Source organism: Mirounga leonina, unplaced genomic scaffold (assembly GCF_011800145.1).
Source record: "Mirounga leonina isolate KUSES-001 unplaced genomic scaffold, KU_Mleo_1.0 Mir_180, whole genome shotgun sequence".
In the NCBI taxonomy this organism is placed as follows: Eukaryota; Metazoa; Chordata; class Mammalia; order Carnivora; family Phocidae; genus Mirounga; species Mirounga leonina.
Genome location: NW_023270469.1, coordinates 18128355 through 18143089, shown reverse-complemented (window position 1 = coordinate 18143089; position 14735 = coordinate 18128355). Strand labels below are relative to the sequence as shown.

General features: G+C 48.3%; 1 protein-coding gene across 1 annotated transcript in view; it reads right to left on the bottom strand.

Annotated features, from left to right (window-relative positions):
- RANBP10 (RAN binding protein 10) overlaps nt 1–14735 on the bottom strand; it is a 65239-nt gene that overhangs the window by 13904 nt on the left and 36600 nt on the right. Inside the window, exon 4 of the mRNA XM_035024957.1 lies at nt 3775–3942. Within this exon, the coding sequence (XP_034880848.1) occupies nt 3775–3942 (168 nt within the window). The remainder of the gene's footprint in view (nt 1–3774; nt 3943–14735) is intronic.

Sequence of the window (14735 nt, the reverse complement as noted above, 5' to 3'; positions counted from 1 at the left end):
AAATCCCACCATCTGCATGCCTGAAGCCACTTCTCAGCCCCACATGCAGAGCGGCAGTCCCAGAGCTGGCAGAATGGAAGCTGGAAGCCCCTCTGCATCCACGGGAACACTTCAGCGTCCACCCCCCAGGTCTGCACAGGAGTGGCCTTTGTGGATCTCAGTGTGGCCAGGTTGCTGTTGCTGCTATACTCCCAGCTCATGGAGAAGACCCATGGGCCCTGGAAGAAGGAGGTCCAGGCTCCGTCAGTTATCTGCAGTGTCACCCTGGCAACGGACCCAATCTTTCCAAGCCCATCGGAAATAAGGGGTAACACTAATCCTGACACTTCAAGAAAGAAAGGAGAAACTGAGAAACTCTATAGAGACTGCTTCAAAAACTGTGAGGTCTTGGTACAAGCTGGCTGCAATTGTGCCACAGGGTGAGGCAATTGCCACACTTTTGGGCAGGGGAAGACCTACCCTGGCTTGCCCAGCTCTATCTCACAATGGCACTCAGGAAGGACAAGGCCTTGAGGTGTTTCCAGGAAGATGAGGAAATAGGCTACTCCACCCCCTATTGCACCGGATGGACAAGGGCAACACTGCTCCCCCAACCCTGCAGGTCTCTGGGAGCCTCTGCAAGGCCAACGTAGTGGTGAGATGTGGGAAAAGGTCAGGCAAAGATCCAGGATGCAAACAGAACATTCAAACTTGCTGATAAGAAGTGCTCTGAGCCAGAGACATAAGTCAGGGGTCAATAAGGCTGAGGGTACAAAGCCTCTAAGAGCACAGGGCTGTATAAAAATGACTCTGCAGGGGCGCCTGGGTGGCTCAGTCGTTAAGCATCTGCCTTCAGCTCAGGTCATGATCCCAGGGTCCTGGGATCGAGCCCCACATCGGGCTCCCTGCTCAGCGGGAAGCCTGCTTCTCCCTCTCCCACTCCCCCTGCTTGTGTTCCCTCTCTCGCTGTGTCTCTCTCTGCCAAATAAATAAAATCTTAAAAAAAAAAAAAAAAGACTCTGCAAGTGCATGGACCACTTGTAGGTGAAACATCAGTTTCCGGTCTCCATTCATTTGCTCATTCATCCTTCCATCAAGTATCTGCTGAGACCTCCCAGGAGCCAGGCCCTCAAAGTGCTGCTGGCTCCACGCAACTAATAATTACACACACAACTGACCACTGACACAAGGGCAAGTGCCGTGACAAAGGAATGATGGGGCAAAGCAAAGGAGTGGGGAGGTCAGAGGTAGGAAACATCATTCTGCTTCTCTAAAGGGGAGAGGGTTAGGGTTTGGGTTCTGAGGGTAGAGAGCAGTGACTGATCCCAGGTGAGATTCTGAAGCACACACTACTGATAAGCTGGCTTGTGGAAAGGAAGCAAGGTCATTAGAAGATCTACCAAGTAGTCTAGCAATCCAAGTTCACTGCCTTTCCATTAAATTTAATGATCTAGAAAATGCAAGGGATAGGCCATATGCATTTTTTAGTAAGGTCTCAGTAATATCCTTGTGGAAAAGACAGAAAAACAAGAGTTTCAAACTAACATAATGAAGTGATTCTCAAACAGCTATACCCTGAAGGATGCAGATCTCAGCCTTGTCCTCTTCTAATATTTTTTATCAAGATCTTGATGAAAACATACATAAACATGTTTATCAAATTTTAGGTTAATACAGTGCTGACAAGGCTATCAAATATTTGAGAAAGAACAAGCAAAATCACAGAAGATCCTGACAGGCTGGAAAAATAAGTGTATCCTCCTAAATGAGTGAGGTCTTGCATGAGATCTATAAAATATATGAAATAGGGAGATAAGAGTTTAAAAACAATGTGAGGGTTTGAGCTGATATTAAGGTGGCTGAAAGCGCCTTATGGACCTAGGGACCTGACTGACAAAGAGCTCAGGGGCTTGGCATGCCCACAGGGCCCAGAGGAGGGAGATGAAGGTGCAGACAGCAGGGTACACCCCAAACTTCATTCCATGGCAGGTGCCGTGCTCCAGGTAAATGTGGACAACCTGGAAGAATGTGACGAGGGCAGGTATCCATAGCAGATGAGACTGAGGATAGGTGAAGGGGGGCATGGGTAAAGAGTGAGAACCCACAACAAAGGCCCTTGGGACTCTAACAGCAGAAAAGGAGCCAGGAAACAGCTGAAGTCAGAGAGCAAAGTGGGTTGCAAGAAGCCATCTTGAGACCCTGCCCCTAGCTGCCAGCTCACCAGCTGGATGCCAGCAACTACAGCTAGGTAGCTACAGATTTCAGAGGAGGATTTCTCCAGATGTGCACTTGAGTCATCTCCACAGTGTTCATGCTATGCTCTTGGCTGCCCGCTATGGGCTGTGGCATCTGACTGTCCCGCTGAGGAATGATGACTCCTGGCCTCTCAGCCCCAGCCACAAGCAAACCTGATTCCCACTCATGTACCCTAATTCAGCCCAGGCTCATCTCATGGAGAACCCACACAGAAGTCATCTCTTACTGCCTCTCAAGCCAGGGGATGCAGGCCTCCTAGAAGTTAGGTTCTAAGTCAAATGTCCAACTCCCTTTTCTGGCAAGGCCTGCGGCCAGCCTAGCTGGTAGGTTTCTGCCAGATCAGAGACCACTGCAAACCCAAACAGGCAGGCCCAGCGTTAGGCACTACTACCTCAGGGCCACTTTGGCCAAGGTCTCCTCTCACTCAAGAGCCAAATACCAGTCAGCCCCAGTAGGGCAAGCCATCACAATAGCCAACGTCTCCCTATCTCCCAGGCTCTTATCCTAAATCTCTCCACATGTACAGGGTTGCTCTTCCAAGAGATCCTTCAGGGCCCCCATCACCCTCCACTGCTGCTCCTCCCAGGTTCCTGATCCTGGTTAACAGCACCACTATCCAGCCATTTTTTCCATCCTCCCTTCTTGCTAGTGCACCCCATCTGTCACTAAACCCTGCTGGGCCACCCTGGCCTTTGTCAGGCTTATTCCCCATGCCCTGTACCAATCACCACGGTCTTGCCTCGGGCTATCTGCCTCTTCCCCAGGCCCTCACTCCAGTCAGTCCCTCCTTTGCAGTTACATCAAAGGACCTTTTTTTTTTTTTTAAGATTTTATTTATTTATTTATTTGACAGAGAGATAGAGAGCACAGATAGGCAGAGTGGCAGGCAGAGGCAGAGGGAGAAGCAGTCTCTCCGGAGCAGGTAGCCCGACTCGGGGCCCGTTCCCAGGACCCTGGGATCATGACCTGAGCCGAAGGCAGACGCTTAACTGACTGAGGCACCCAGGCGCCCCTCAAAGGACCTTTTTAAGTAGAACTCTGTCCAGGCTGCTGTTAACCCGCGAAAAGGCCAGAAAAGACCTGGCCCCATCTGACTCCAGCCTGTCTATTTACCTCCTATTCTAGAGCAGACCTCCTGTTGCTCCACAGCAACTAGCACCTTGCATGTCGGAAGGGCCAGCCAAAGTCAGGGCGCAGGCCACACACATGCAAACCACTACCACTGGCAGGTAGGTAGTTCTCATCAATGCCAAATCCTGCTCCAACAAGTGTCACACAGGCGAGGGGCACGACCATGACCTTGCTCTTTTCTCAGCACTGACCTTAATAAATGTTGCTAAATGGACGGATTAACAAAGGAAGCACCTCTGCTACCTTCCCTTCACTTTGCAGGGCTCCAATGCCTGGAAATGGCTGCAGTTCCCCAGAGCTCGGCAGAGGATCAGTGACACTGCTTTGGCTTTCAAGCCCGCCTGTGGGCCTCTTACCAATCAAAGTGGCTCCACAGGGCAGACCCTCTAAGGTCCCCTAGGCACCCACCAAGGCTGTGGCCATTCTTGGTGTAGAAGCAGGTGCTGTTGATGAGGTTGACACAGCAGCCAATCACGTCTCCTGTGGTGAATGTGGGACCATAGGGCTGGCCAGTCCCGGAGGAGCAGAATGAGTGCCCATCATCACCGTGGTAACCATAGGAATGTTTATCCCAACCTGTGGAGGAAGAGAAGAGCAACAGGTGAGTGGAGGTACTTGAGGCAGCCAGAGACACCGCCTGGGTCTGGGCCCCTCTCCCCAGCCTGCTACCACCTCAGTCAGTACTCCTGGCCTCTCAGAGCCAGCTGTGGACAGCGTCTGGCTATGCCAAAAGAACAGTGAGGCCAGCAGCTCACGACACCTGAGTAGCTGAAGCAATCAAGAGGCCCAAGCTGTGGTTAACAAGAACCAAAACCATGAATGACCTGGAAGGGACTTACCAGAAGGCCATGCATGCAACAAGGAAGCGGTCAGGGAAAGTGTCATGAAGGAGAGGAGGCTTAAACTGACCTCTGAGGGGTTTTTAAACATGTTTTTTAACTGAAGTATAATTTACATGTAAAAAGATTCCCCCTTTTTAATCGACAGTTCAACAAGTTTTAACAAATGTTACCACCACGATCAAGATACAGAAATTTCCATTGTTCCAAAAAGTTCCCTCATGCCTTTCGTGATCAGCCCCACTCCACCCACCCCCAGTCCCTGGCAACACTGATCTGATTGGTTCCGCCTCTTCCAGGATGTCATATAAATGAAATCACAGAATACAGAGGGTCTTGTGTCTGACTTCTTTCACTTAGCACAACACATCTGAGATTCATCCACATTGTTTAGGTGTACCAGTATTTTGTTTCTTTTTATTGCTGACACAGTACTCCATTACATGGATATGCCACAGTTTATCCATTCACTAGCTGAGACATTTGAGTTGTTTCAATTTTTGGCTATTATGAATAAAGCTAATAAATATTTGCATACAGGCCTTTGCATGGACATATGTTTTCATTTCTCTTGGGTAAATACTTAGAGGTGGTATTGCTGGCTCATAAGATAAGTATATGTTTAACCTGATAACAAACTGCCAAACTGTTTTCCAAAGTGGCTGTACTATTTGCATTCTCACAGCAATATATAAGGTCCAGTTTCTCACCAACACTTGGTATGGTCAGATGTTTGGGGTTTTTTTCTTTTGCTTTTAGCCATTTTAGTAGGTATTAGTAGTGTTAATGTCATTGCGGCTTTAATTTGCATTTCCCCAACGACCAAGGATCTTTTGAGCATCTTTTCATATATTGAACCATCAATTTATTAGAAAATTATTGAACTATCCAGATCTTTAACCAGGTTTTTAAAAAAGATTTTATTTATTTATGAAAAGAGGAGGGGGAGGGAGAGTGGGGGGAGGGGCAGAAGGAGAAGGAGAAGCAGACTCCCTGCTGAGCAGGGAGCCAGCTGTGGGGCTCAATCCCAGGACCCCTGGATCAGAACCTGAGCCGAAGGCAGACGTTTAATGGACTGAGCCACCCAGGCGCCCCTTTAACCAGTTTTTAAAATTGGGTTGTGTATCTTATTAAGCTGTAAGGATTCTAGATATAATTTGAATACAAATTCTTTTATGTGTTTTACAAATATTTTTGTAAAAAAAAAAAAAAAATATTTTTACAAAAAAATATTTGTACATTTGTACATACAAAATTGTATGTACATTTGTACATACAAAAAAAAAAAAAAAAAAAATATTTTTACAAAAAAATATTTGTAAAAAATTACAAATATTTTCTCCCAGGTTGTGGTGTGTCTTTTCATTTTCTTAAGTATTTTTCAAAGGCCTGCTGGGATTTTGATTGGGATTGGGTTGAATCTACAGATCAATCTGGAGAGAACAGATAGCTTAATAATACTGATTATTTCAATCTCTGAACATAGTCTATCTCTCCTTTTATTTAGGTCTTTAATTTCTCTCAACAATGTTTTGACAAATTTATCTCTACTTTACTTTTCGGTTTTTTTTTTTTTTTTAAGATTTTATTTATTTATTTGACAGAAAGAGACATAGCGAGAGAGGGAACACAAGCAGGGGGAGTGGGAGAGGGAGAAGCAGGCTTCCCGCCGAGCAGGGAGCCCGATGTGGGGCTCGATCCCAGGACGCTGGGATCATGACCTGAGCCAGAGGCAGATGCTTAATGACTAAGCCACCCAGGCGCCCCTCTACTTTACTTTTCATGCTGTTCTAAGTGTTATCTTAAAATTTTAATTCCAATTGTTTCTTGCTATTATATCGAAATGTAACTGATTTTGGGGTTGGGGTATAGGATCAAGGTTTCTTTTGGAGTGACAAAATGTTCTAAAATTAGATTAAGATGATGGCTGCACAACTGTGGACATGCTAAAAACCACTGATTTGTATACTTTTTTTTTTAAGTTTTTTTTTTTTTTTTTTTTAATCTGACAGAGAGAGAGCACAAGTAGGGGGAGCGGCAGTCAGAGGGAGAGGGAGAAACAGTCTTCCCTCCTGAGCAAGGAGCCTGTTGTGGGGCTCAATCCCAGGACCCTGGGATCATGACCTGAGCCAAAGGCAGACCCCCAACTGACTGAGGAGCCACCCAGGTGCCCCTGATTTGTATACTTTAGATGAGTGGTTTTTATGGCATGTAAATCTTATCTCGATAAAGCTATTAAACATACACACATATATTTGACTTTTTATATATTCACCTGGTGTCCTGCAACCTTGTTAAATTCAACAATTAGTTCTGGTAGCTTTTATGAAGATTCTTTGGGATTTTTAAATTTATTGTCTGAGAATAAAGACTGTTGCATTCTTCCTATCTATTCTGCATGTCTTCTATTTCTTTTTCCTGCCTTACTGCACTGACTAGAGCCTCCAATACAATGCTGAATAGAACTAGTGAGAGCAAAAGTGAGACCTCTGAAGTATACCAGTTTTGTACAGGGAAAAGAGTGAAAAAGGTCATTCTGGGAAGGTAAAGGCATGAGGACAGATGGGATCAGAGGGTGTGAGCTGCAGAGGGGCCTGCCTGCCTGCTTGGCTAAGGAACAGGAGTAGAGCCCACAGGGCCATGGCAAGCCAGGACCTGCACAAGGTAGGCAAGCCTGACAGGTCTACTCCCCAAAGCAGCCCCTTCAAATAGCTTTCCCAGACTTTGCTGTCTCCCTGGGGTCTGAGCAGCATGCCCATGTGAACATGCTTAAACACACCCTTCCCTTCCCAAGTGGCATGGGTAGAAGTTCTCCCCTGGGAGGGAAAGTCTCTCCAGAGAGGCAGAGTGGTTGAGGATCGGAGTAGCTGAGAAAGGAAGGTAGGGCTCAAACATTTTTATTGTGTGCATATAAATGTGTGTAGTGGGAAGGGGAGGTTAGGCCAAGGGCAGGGGGGTGTGGGCAGGCTGTAAGCAGAGGTATGGGGGTGAGAGCAGATGGATGAAAAGGACAGTGGTTGGCAAGGGAGACAGAGGGCATGACTGGAGAGATGGAATTGACCAGACCCTAGAGCCCAAACTCTGCCCTGCATTTGGACTGCTGGGCTCAAGGGCAAGTTGCCCCTCCTAATCACATTATTCATCCCAAGCCTTGGGGACCCTGAACTTTCATGTCTTTTCAGCCAGGAACCCTGTGGTTAAACAAAGCTTCCCCGGAATCCATAGTGGGGAACTGGCCAAAGTTGAATGGCTCTCACTACTGAGTACAGGACCAGAGACCTGCTGCTCCCCTCCCAATGGCTCTCTACCACATCACAAGGAAACGATCTTGAGAACTGCCCAGGGCTGGCTTTAGAAGGCGCAAGGCCTCAAGCCAGGCTCTGTTCCCACCTTCCCCATTCTCCAGAGACATTGGGACTGCCTGGCTCAGGAGACAAGGTGCTACTCTGGGTATCAACCCATCTTCTAACCTCCCCAGGCCCAGGAGTGGGAGGGGCCTTTCCACGGCTGATGGGTACAGAGATCAGCTGACCTCAGGGAAGTGCTCTTCTGGGGCACAGCGATGCCCATTCCTGCCCCAAGAGGCAGGCTGATGAGGCTACCATAGGCAATGCCTCTCCTCAGGCCTCCACACAGGAGGCCCTATGGCTCCTGGCAGCAGCAGCTACTCCTCTGGTCTACAGAAAGCCACAAATGAAGGGGGTCCAGCTGAACAGCAGTGAGGACCAAAGTGACAATCATCCACCAGGTCTGGCTCAGACTGTGCTTCGTGGCTCCAGGCCTGCCCACCAGCTTCCCCTGCCTCAGGTTCCACATCCACACATCCACACCAGTCACAGCAGTCCTCCCCTCACTCTCCTCCTGGATCCTTCGGATGGAGCAGGGGCGCGTCCCACATGTGACACAGTAATACCACACTGTGGCAACCTGTGAGGAGAGCGCCGCAATAACCCTGTGTATTTGATCCAACAGGTACTGTTGCTTCCACCTCATCAAGAGACAGGGGCCTTGCTCACCAGCCCACAAAGCTGAGAAATTGCTGAGCTGGGATTTGCACCTTCAGATTCCAACACCCACATCTTTCCTGTCATGGGTCCTGTCTCATTTGGGGTGGTAACCACCTGGGCAGTAAAACCATTCCCAAGCCCCTGACCCATCACCAGAAGAGAGTGGTTCGATGCACTGGTTTTAGGGAGCTGTGGACCTCGGATCTCTGACTTGCAGTGAGTCAGGGGGCCTCCAGGCCAGAAATGGGGGAAGGCCCAGACCTCAGCCCTAGAGAAAGACACAGGCACTGGTGCCCCCTCCCTGAAGGCTGCAGCTGCCTGTCTCTGCTCTCCAGGGTGTCCCCACCTTCCCACCTCACCAGGCAGCCATGGCCAGCTGACCAGAAGACACATTTCCACCCAGTGCCCAGTGGAAAAGGGTTCCTAAGCAGGAAGCCACACTTCTCACATACGAAGAACATACACATGATCCAGACAAAAGGACAGGAGCACTTTACTTTAGGCCACGGGTCTAAGTTCTCAGCATGGAATCCCCCAGGACAGGCTGTTCTGCTATAGTACCCTGCAGCTGCTAGAAACCCAAACTTCTGCTCCAGTGGCCTGGGATGCCAGGGACAGAGGTGTGGCTCTCCTCAATGCTGCTTGAGCAGCAAAGTTTTCCCTAAAGCCAAGCCCCAACCACTCACCACCTCCTGAGGCCACATGGTTGTGGGGGAACACTGTCCAGGAAAGCCACTGCCCATCCTTTTTTTTTTTTTTTAATTTTTTAAAGATTTTATTTATTTGATAGAGAGAGACACAGTCAGAGAGGGAACACAAGCAGGGGGAGTGAGAGAGGGAGAAGCAGGCTTCCCGCCGAGCAGGGAGCCCGATGCGGGGCTCGATCCCAGGACTCCAGGATCATGACCTGAGCTGAAGGCAGACGCTTAACGACTGAGCCACCCAGGCGCCCCGCCACTGCCCATCCTAACCCTCCCCAAAAAATCCTTAGGGAGAGCAGCCTGCCATCCTATGGGCCCTCTCAGAACTATGCCCACAGCTGCTAATGCCCACTCGGTCCTCCCTTTGTGCCAGCACATCATGATCCAACCCTAACACTTGCCCCTTGAAGTTTTCCTTAACACTATTTGGTACCCCCCAGCACATTGCTCACATCCCTGATCAATCCTGATTCTTACTGAAACTTTCAAGAAAGTCACCAATCACTGTTCCTGGGAATGTCCCTGTCTAGCCTCTCTGGACAAGAGAGGAGCTCCTTGGGGCAGGGGCCATATGATCTCATCACCAGTTCCTCCAGGCCCAGGACGTCAAGAGTCTGAGAGGTGGTACACATATGTACACATAGACACACACACACACACGTCTGTGTGTTCATGTGCAATGACCAGTCCTAGCCCATTTTTCTCTCACACAAGGATGACCCTGCAGGACAGATTTTGTATGCAGATTCTACTGTCTAGAAGGTAGAAAACTTGAACTAGAAGATTTTCTTTGTTCTAGCTTTCTCAGATTAAAGCAGTAGGTACTCTAGAAGTCCTAATAAAAATGTGGCCATTTGGGGGCGCCTGAGTGGCTCAGTCAGCTGAGTATCTGACTCTTGGTTTCTGGTTTCAGCTAGGGTCATGATCTCAGGGTCATGAGATCAAGCCCAGAGCTGGCCTCGCAATCAGCAGGGAGTCAGCTTGGGATTCTCTCCCTCTCCCTCTGCTCCTCCCTTCCATGCACTCTCTCTCTCTCTCTCTCTCTCTCAAATAAATAAATAAATAAATAAATCTTAAAAAAAAAAAAGTGGCCATTTGATTTATCAAAAGTAGTGAAATCACCCAGAACTATTTCCTTAATGGTTAAGCCAATGACTCAAGGATATTTGGTAGATATTTTTGTCTCCACGGATGGGAGCTCAATAACTATCACCAAAACAGATGCTTACATTTCCAAAGGCCTAAAATAGAAATTTAAGTATTTTGAATGCTTTTCTTCTAAAATAAACTATGTAATTATTTTGACAAAACTACCATAGAGTTATAAATACAGATTTTAAATTTTTAAAAACTGAAGAGCTCAATTAAAAAAAAGGTATTTATTGGGCGCCTGGGTGGCTCAGTTGGTTAAGCGACTGCCTCCGGCTCAGGTCATGATCCTGGAGTCCCTGGATCGAGTCCCGCATCGGGCTCCCTGCTCGGCAGGGAGCCTGCTTCTCCCTCTGACCCTCCCCCCTCTCATGTGCTCTCTCTCATTCTCTCTCTCAAATAAATAAATAAAATCTTAAAAAAAAAAAAGGTATTTATTTAGAATCAACTCAAGAATCACCATCACCTCCGGCTGTCTGGAAAATGGGTAAGTTTGGGGCGCCTGGGTGGCTCAGTTGGTTAAGCGACTGCCTTCGGTTCAGGTCATGATCTCAGGGTCCTGGGATCCTGGAGTCCTAGGACTAACATTCCATTTAAAATGGAATGTTAAACACTTCATTTAGTAACAGTGGCTGTGGCAGCAAGCAGGATCCACCCGAGCCCCGCATCGGGCTCCCTGCTCGGCAGGAAGCCTGCTTCTCCCTCTCCCTCTCCCCCTGCTTGTGTTCCCTCTCTCGCTGTGTCTCTCTCTGTCAAATAAATAAATAAAATCTTTAAAAAAAAAAAAGAAAAGAAAAAGAAAATGGGTAAGTTTTCCTGCTTTTGTTTTCAATTCCCAAATGATTTATCAATCACATAGATTTACCCAAAGGAAGAAAATTCACAGTCCCTGTGGTACACTGAATAAGGCTTCCCAAAGATGTCCATGTCCTAATCCCAGAACCTGTGAATATGCTATCTTACACGGTAAAAAAGATTTTGCAGGAGTGATAAGGTTAAGCCTCTTGAAATGGGAGACTGGATTGTCCTGGATTATCTGGATGGGGAGACCATGCAATCACATGGGTCCTTGCAAGAGGGAGGCAAGAGGGCCTACTCAGAAAAGTTGATGTGAAAGCAGAGATTGTTAGATGCTATACTGCTGGCTTTGAAGATGGAGAGATGGGGACACAAGTTAAGAAATGCAGGTGGACACCAAAAGCCAGAAAAGGCAAGGAAACAGATTCTCCCGCCTTGAGTCTCCGAAAAGAATGCCACCCTGCTGCCATCTGGAATGATTAGCGTAGAAAAGCTCAGCTCCTTGTCTCCTGCTCATCAGAGTGCTATGAAGTTAAAAGCTTTTGCAAGAAAAATGCAGAGCTATAATGTATCTTCAATTGAACCTATCATTTTATAACCAATGTTTTTTTCCAAACACAATTAAGAGCCTGTATGTGTATAGAAGGTGTATATGTATGTGTGTGAAAGCTAGCTGGGGGTGAAAAATGGAATGTTAAACACTTCATTTAGTAACAGTGGCTGTGGCAGCAGCTTGGTTTAGGGCCACCATGCTACCTTCCCATCCTCTGGAAAGGACAAGCAACCAATCCACTAAGTTAGCCAATTAGTTAACAAAGGCCTGCCTACTCCATGGGGCTGATAAATTGGGGGCGGTGGGCTGTGTGAAAGCAGCAGAGAAGACATAATATATAAGTAAACCAATAAGCAAACAAGAAAACACCTGGTAGATAAAATGTGCTCTGAAGGAAACAAAGCCAGATGATGGGCTAGAAATGGGAGTGGGGATGCGGATAGAATAGTCAAGTTAGTCCTCACCAAGGCGTGACCCCTAAGCAGAGGTGTGCTTAACGGGAGAATGAGAAAAACAGCTTTGGGGGTAAAGGGAATGAGCTCACCACACCTGAGAAACAGGAAAAGACAGCCAGTGGTGCTGGAGCCGAGAGAGACTTAGAAAGATTCAGAGCAGAGTCAACAGGACTCACTGGATGTGCATGCTGCTGGTTTGAGAGCAAACAAGGATGCCCCCCAGGTTTCTGTCCTGGACAAATGGGTGGATGGTGGTACCACCTACTAAGAGAAGGAGCAGGCCTTTCGGAACATTAGGTTTGAGCAGGTGGGTGGTTATACAAGGCCAGTGAAAAGACTGTGGCTCATGCCAGATGCTCAAGGCTGCGATGGAGAACACTCACTAAACAAACAGTGGTGTAGACAGAAAATTTAAAATGAAGTCACTGGAAGATTTCCTACTGTGTTGTCCTGATACAATGGCTTTCTGTTTTTCCTTTGGGAGAAAAATTCAGGCCAAAGACTAGAAAGGGCAGAACAAACACAGAGAAAGGCACTGGAAGCCCAAAATAGATGAGATGTTAAAGGGCACGAAGTTACTCTAAATGGATTAAGTTACCCCACCCGCAATGAACCTTCTCCCCAGGCCTTGAGAGGCTGTACGGCAGAGAGGAGCTGGTACTGACACTGCCATTCTTGAGGAATCAGGCAGACAGGAGAAAAACCGGAAGGCCACGGCCTAATTGCAGTTGCACATTCTGTAGAGAGTCTGCTGTCAGTCTCAAGCTAGGGTCCTACAGAGGGCGTGTGGCCTCTGTTAGGAAGAGACACTGTGGCCCTGGGTCCCAGGGCAGAAGTGTGGCTTGAAGGGCTTCTGCAGTCTGGTCCTGGATACAGCCTTGTCCTTCCAAGATGGCAGGCCTGGGCAGTCACCTGCCTCCTTGGACCTTGGTTCCCTTCTCTACCAAGGGGGGGCCGGGGGGGAGGGGAGGAGGAGAAGAGCAATTGGACAGTGTTGTCAAATAGCCCTAAGGTTTACTTATAAGAAACACTGAGTCTCCAAAACAATCAGCAGGTATGACAAGACCCATCTGAAGGTTGAGGAAACTGAGGCACTGAGGGGCTACAGGAAGGCTTTGGTCTTGTAGATAATACTCTCAGACGCTCAGGTCTGCTTTCCTCTGAGGGACACTCTGGTGAGCATGAAGCAGATACCTATAAGGGTGAAGCTACTATCTCCTCCTTGGGGTGGCCCCCAATCCAATCTCAGGAAAAAACAAGATGCTCTGAAAGTACAACACTTGAGTTCCTCAAAGACTGGGCTCCATTAAAAAAAAACTTGAGGTAACCCCTACAAGGTTTTTGGACCCCAGGCTTAGCTGACCTGACCAATACTACTTCCTACTGGTATCTGGCTGAATTCCATCAACTTTGAGAAGGGCCTGGGCACAAAACCTCCTAGCACCCCTCCCCCAAGGCTGCAAGAACAAACAGTAGGGTAGGTGCTAGGCTTGACTGTGAGGAGTTTTGTTGTTGTCATTTTTCTTTTTAAGAAAAGAAAAGCAATTAGAGCTGTCTGCCTGCATCTTGCCCCTACTTATACAGATTAATGGTGAAGCCACTTCTGGGCCCTGGAAAGAGGCCTGCAGATCAGCTGCAGACCTGGCTCTCCACCTGAGTAAGTCATTCACCTTCTCTGAGCATTTGCTCTTCTATGAAACAAGGCAGCTGATACAAATATCTCTGCCAGCTCTGGAAGAATCCATGGTTCTAAGTCCCCTTTCCCATTAAGAGGGTCTAGCAGCTATGGTGACTACCACACCTCTGCCTGGGTAAGCCTCCCCTCTAGCCCCACCACCCTCTGCTTCAGAAGAGAACTCCAAACAGAACCCCTGCAGTCAAAGTCAGCACTTTCTAAGTTGGTAGCAAGAGCAATCGCCCCCTCTGGGTGTGCCTGGCTTGAGGCTGGAGTGATAGGCCCAGGAATGAGAGTTGTCGCCCTTACCATGGGGCTGAATCCAGCTGTCTGAGAGGACAGTGGGATGTGAGGGCCAGAAGGAAACAAGGGGACACAGCTACCTGGGTCAGGCCCTGTAGGAGGTCAGGTCCAGGTGGTTCTGAGTCAGAGGATGGTTGGGACTGCACAATGGGGACAACACTCTGACAGAAATGACACCCAACTAACTATTCTTCCCTCTCCAAAGAGATTAAGCTTAGTAACTCCCAGAGAGAACGAATGGGTAGCCAGCCTGGCACCCACACAGAAAAGCCTGCCACGTCAGACACCTATCAGATGCCAATGATGTAAGGGGAAGCCAAGTTTTATTCAGGCCAGGAGGCCCTAGGTGCTCACTTCAGATGCTCTGGCACCACCTACTTCCCCTTCCATTATCACTCAGAAGGGAAGTCACCATCACAGAAGTGTGGGGGTGGCTGAGGAAAGGAAATGGTTCATCATCTTGGCACTCCTGGATGCCATCCCAGGTCACAGTGCCCTGGAGGAAGGAGACTCCCATGGGCGTGCCAGGGACTCCAGTATGATTGCTCCAGGAGCCCACCCCATGCAACTTCCATCCGCCAGGACATGTCGGGGGCCTCAGTCCCGGAGCTAGGAACGGAGAGGACTCCTACTGCCAAGTACAAAGATTTCTGCATCATCACCACATTAGCACAGAACCTGGGAAGGGGCCTGGTGCTGTGCTTGCCCATTAGCTTCTGGCCCTGGCCCACGACTGACCAGCATAAAGAGTCCAGCCCATACCTCACAAAGCTAGCCTAAGCCTTGGCTTCCATGCCACCAAGCCAGCCATCTCTCCCCAACAAATGGGTCCCAGTCACCGCTGAGCTTTGGGACTAGACAGATTTGAGTTTGAATCCCAGTTCTGTCA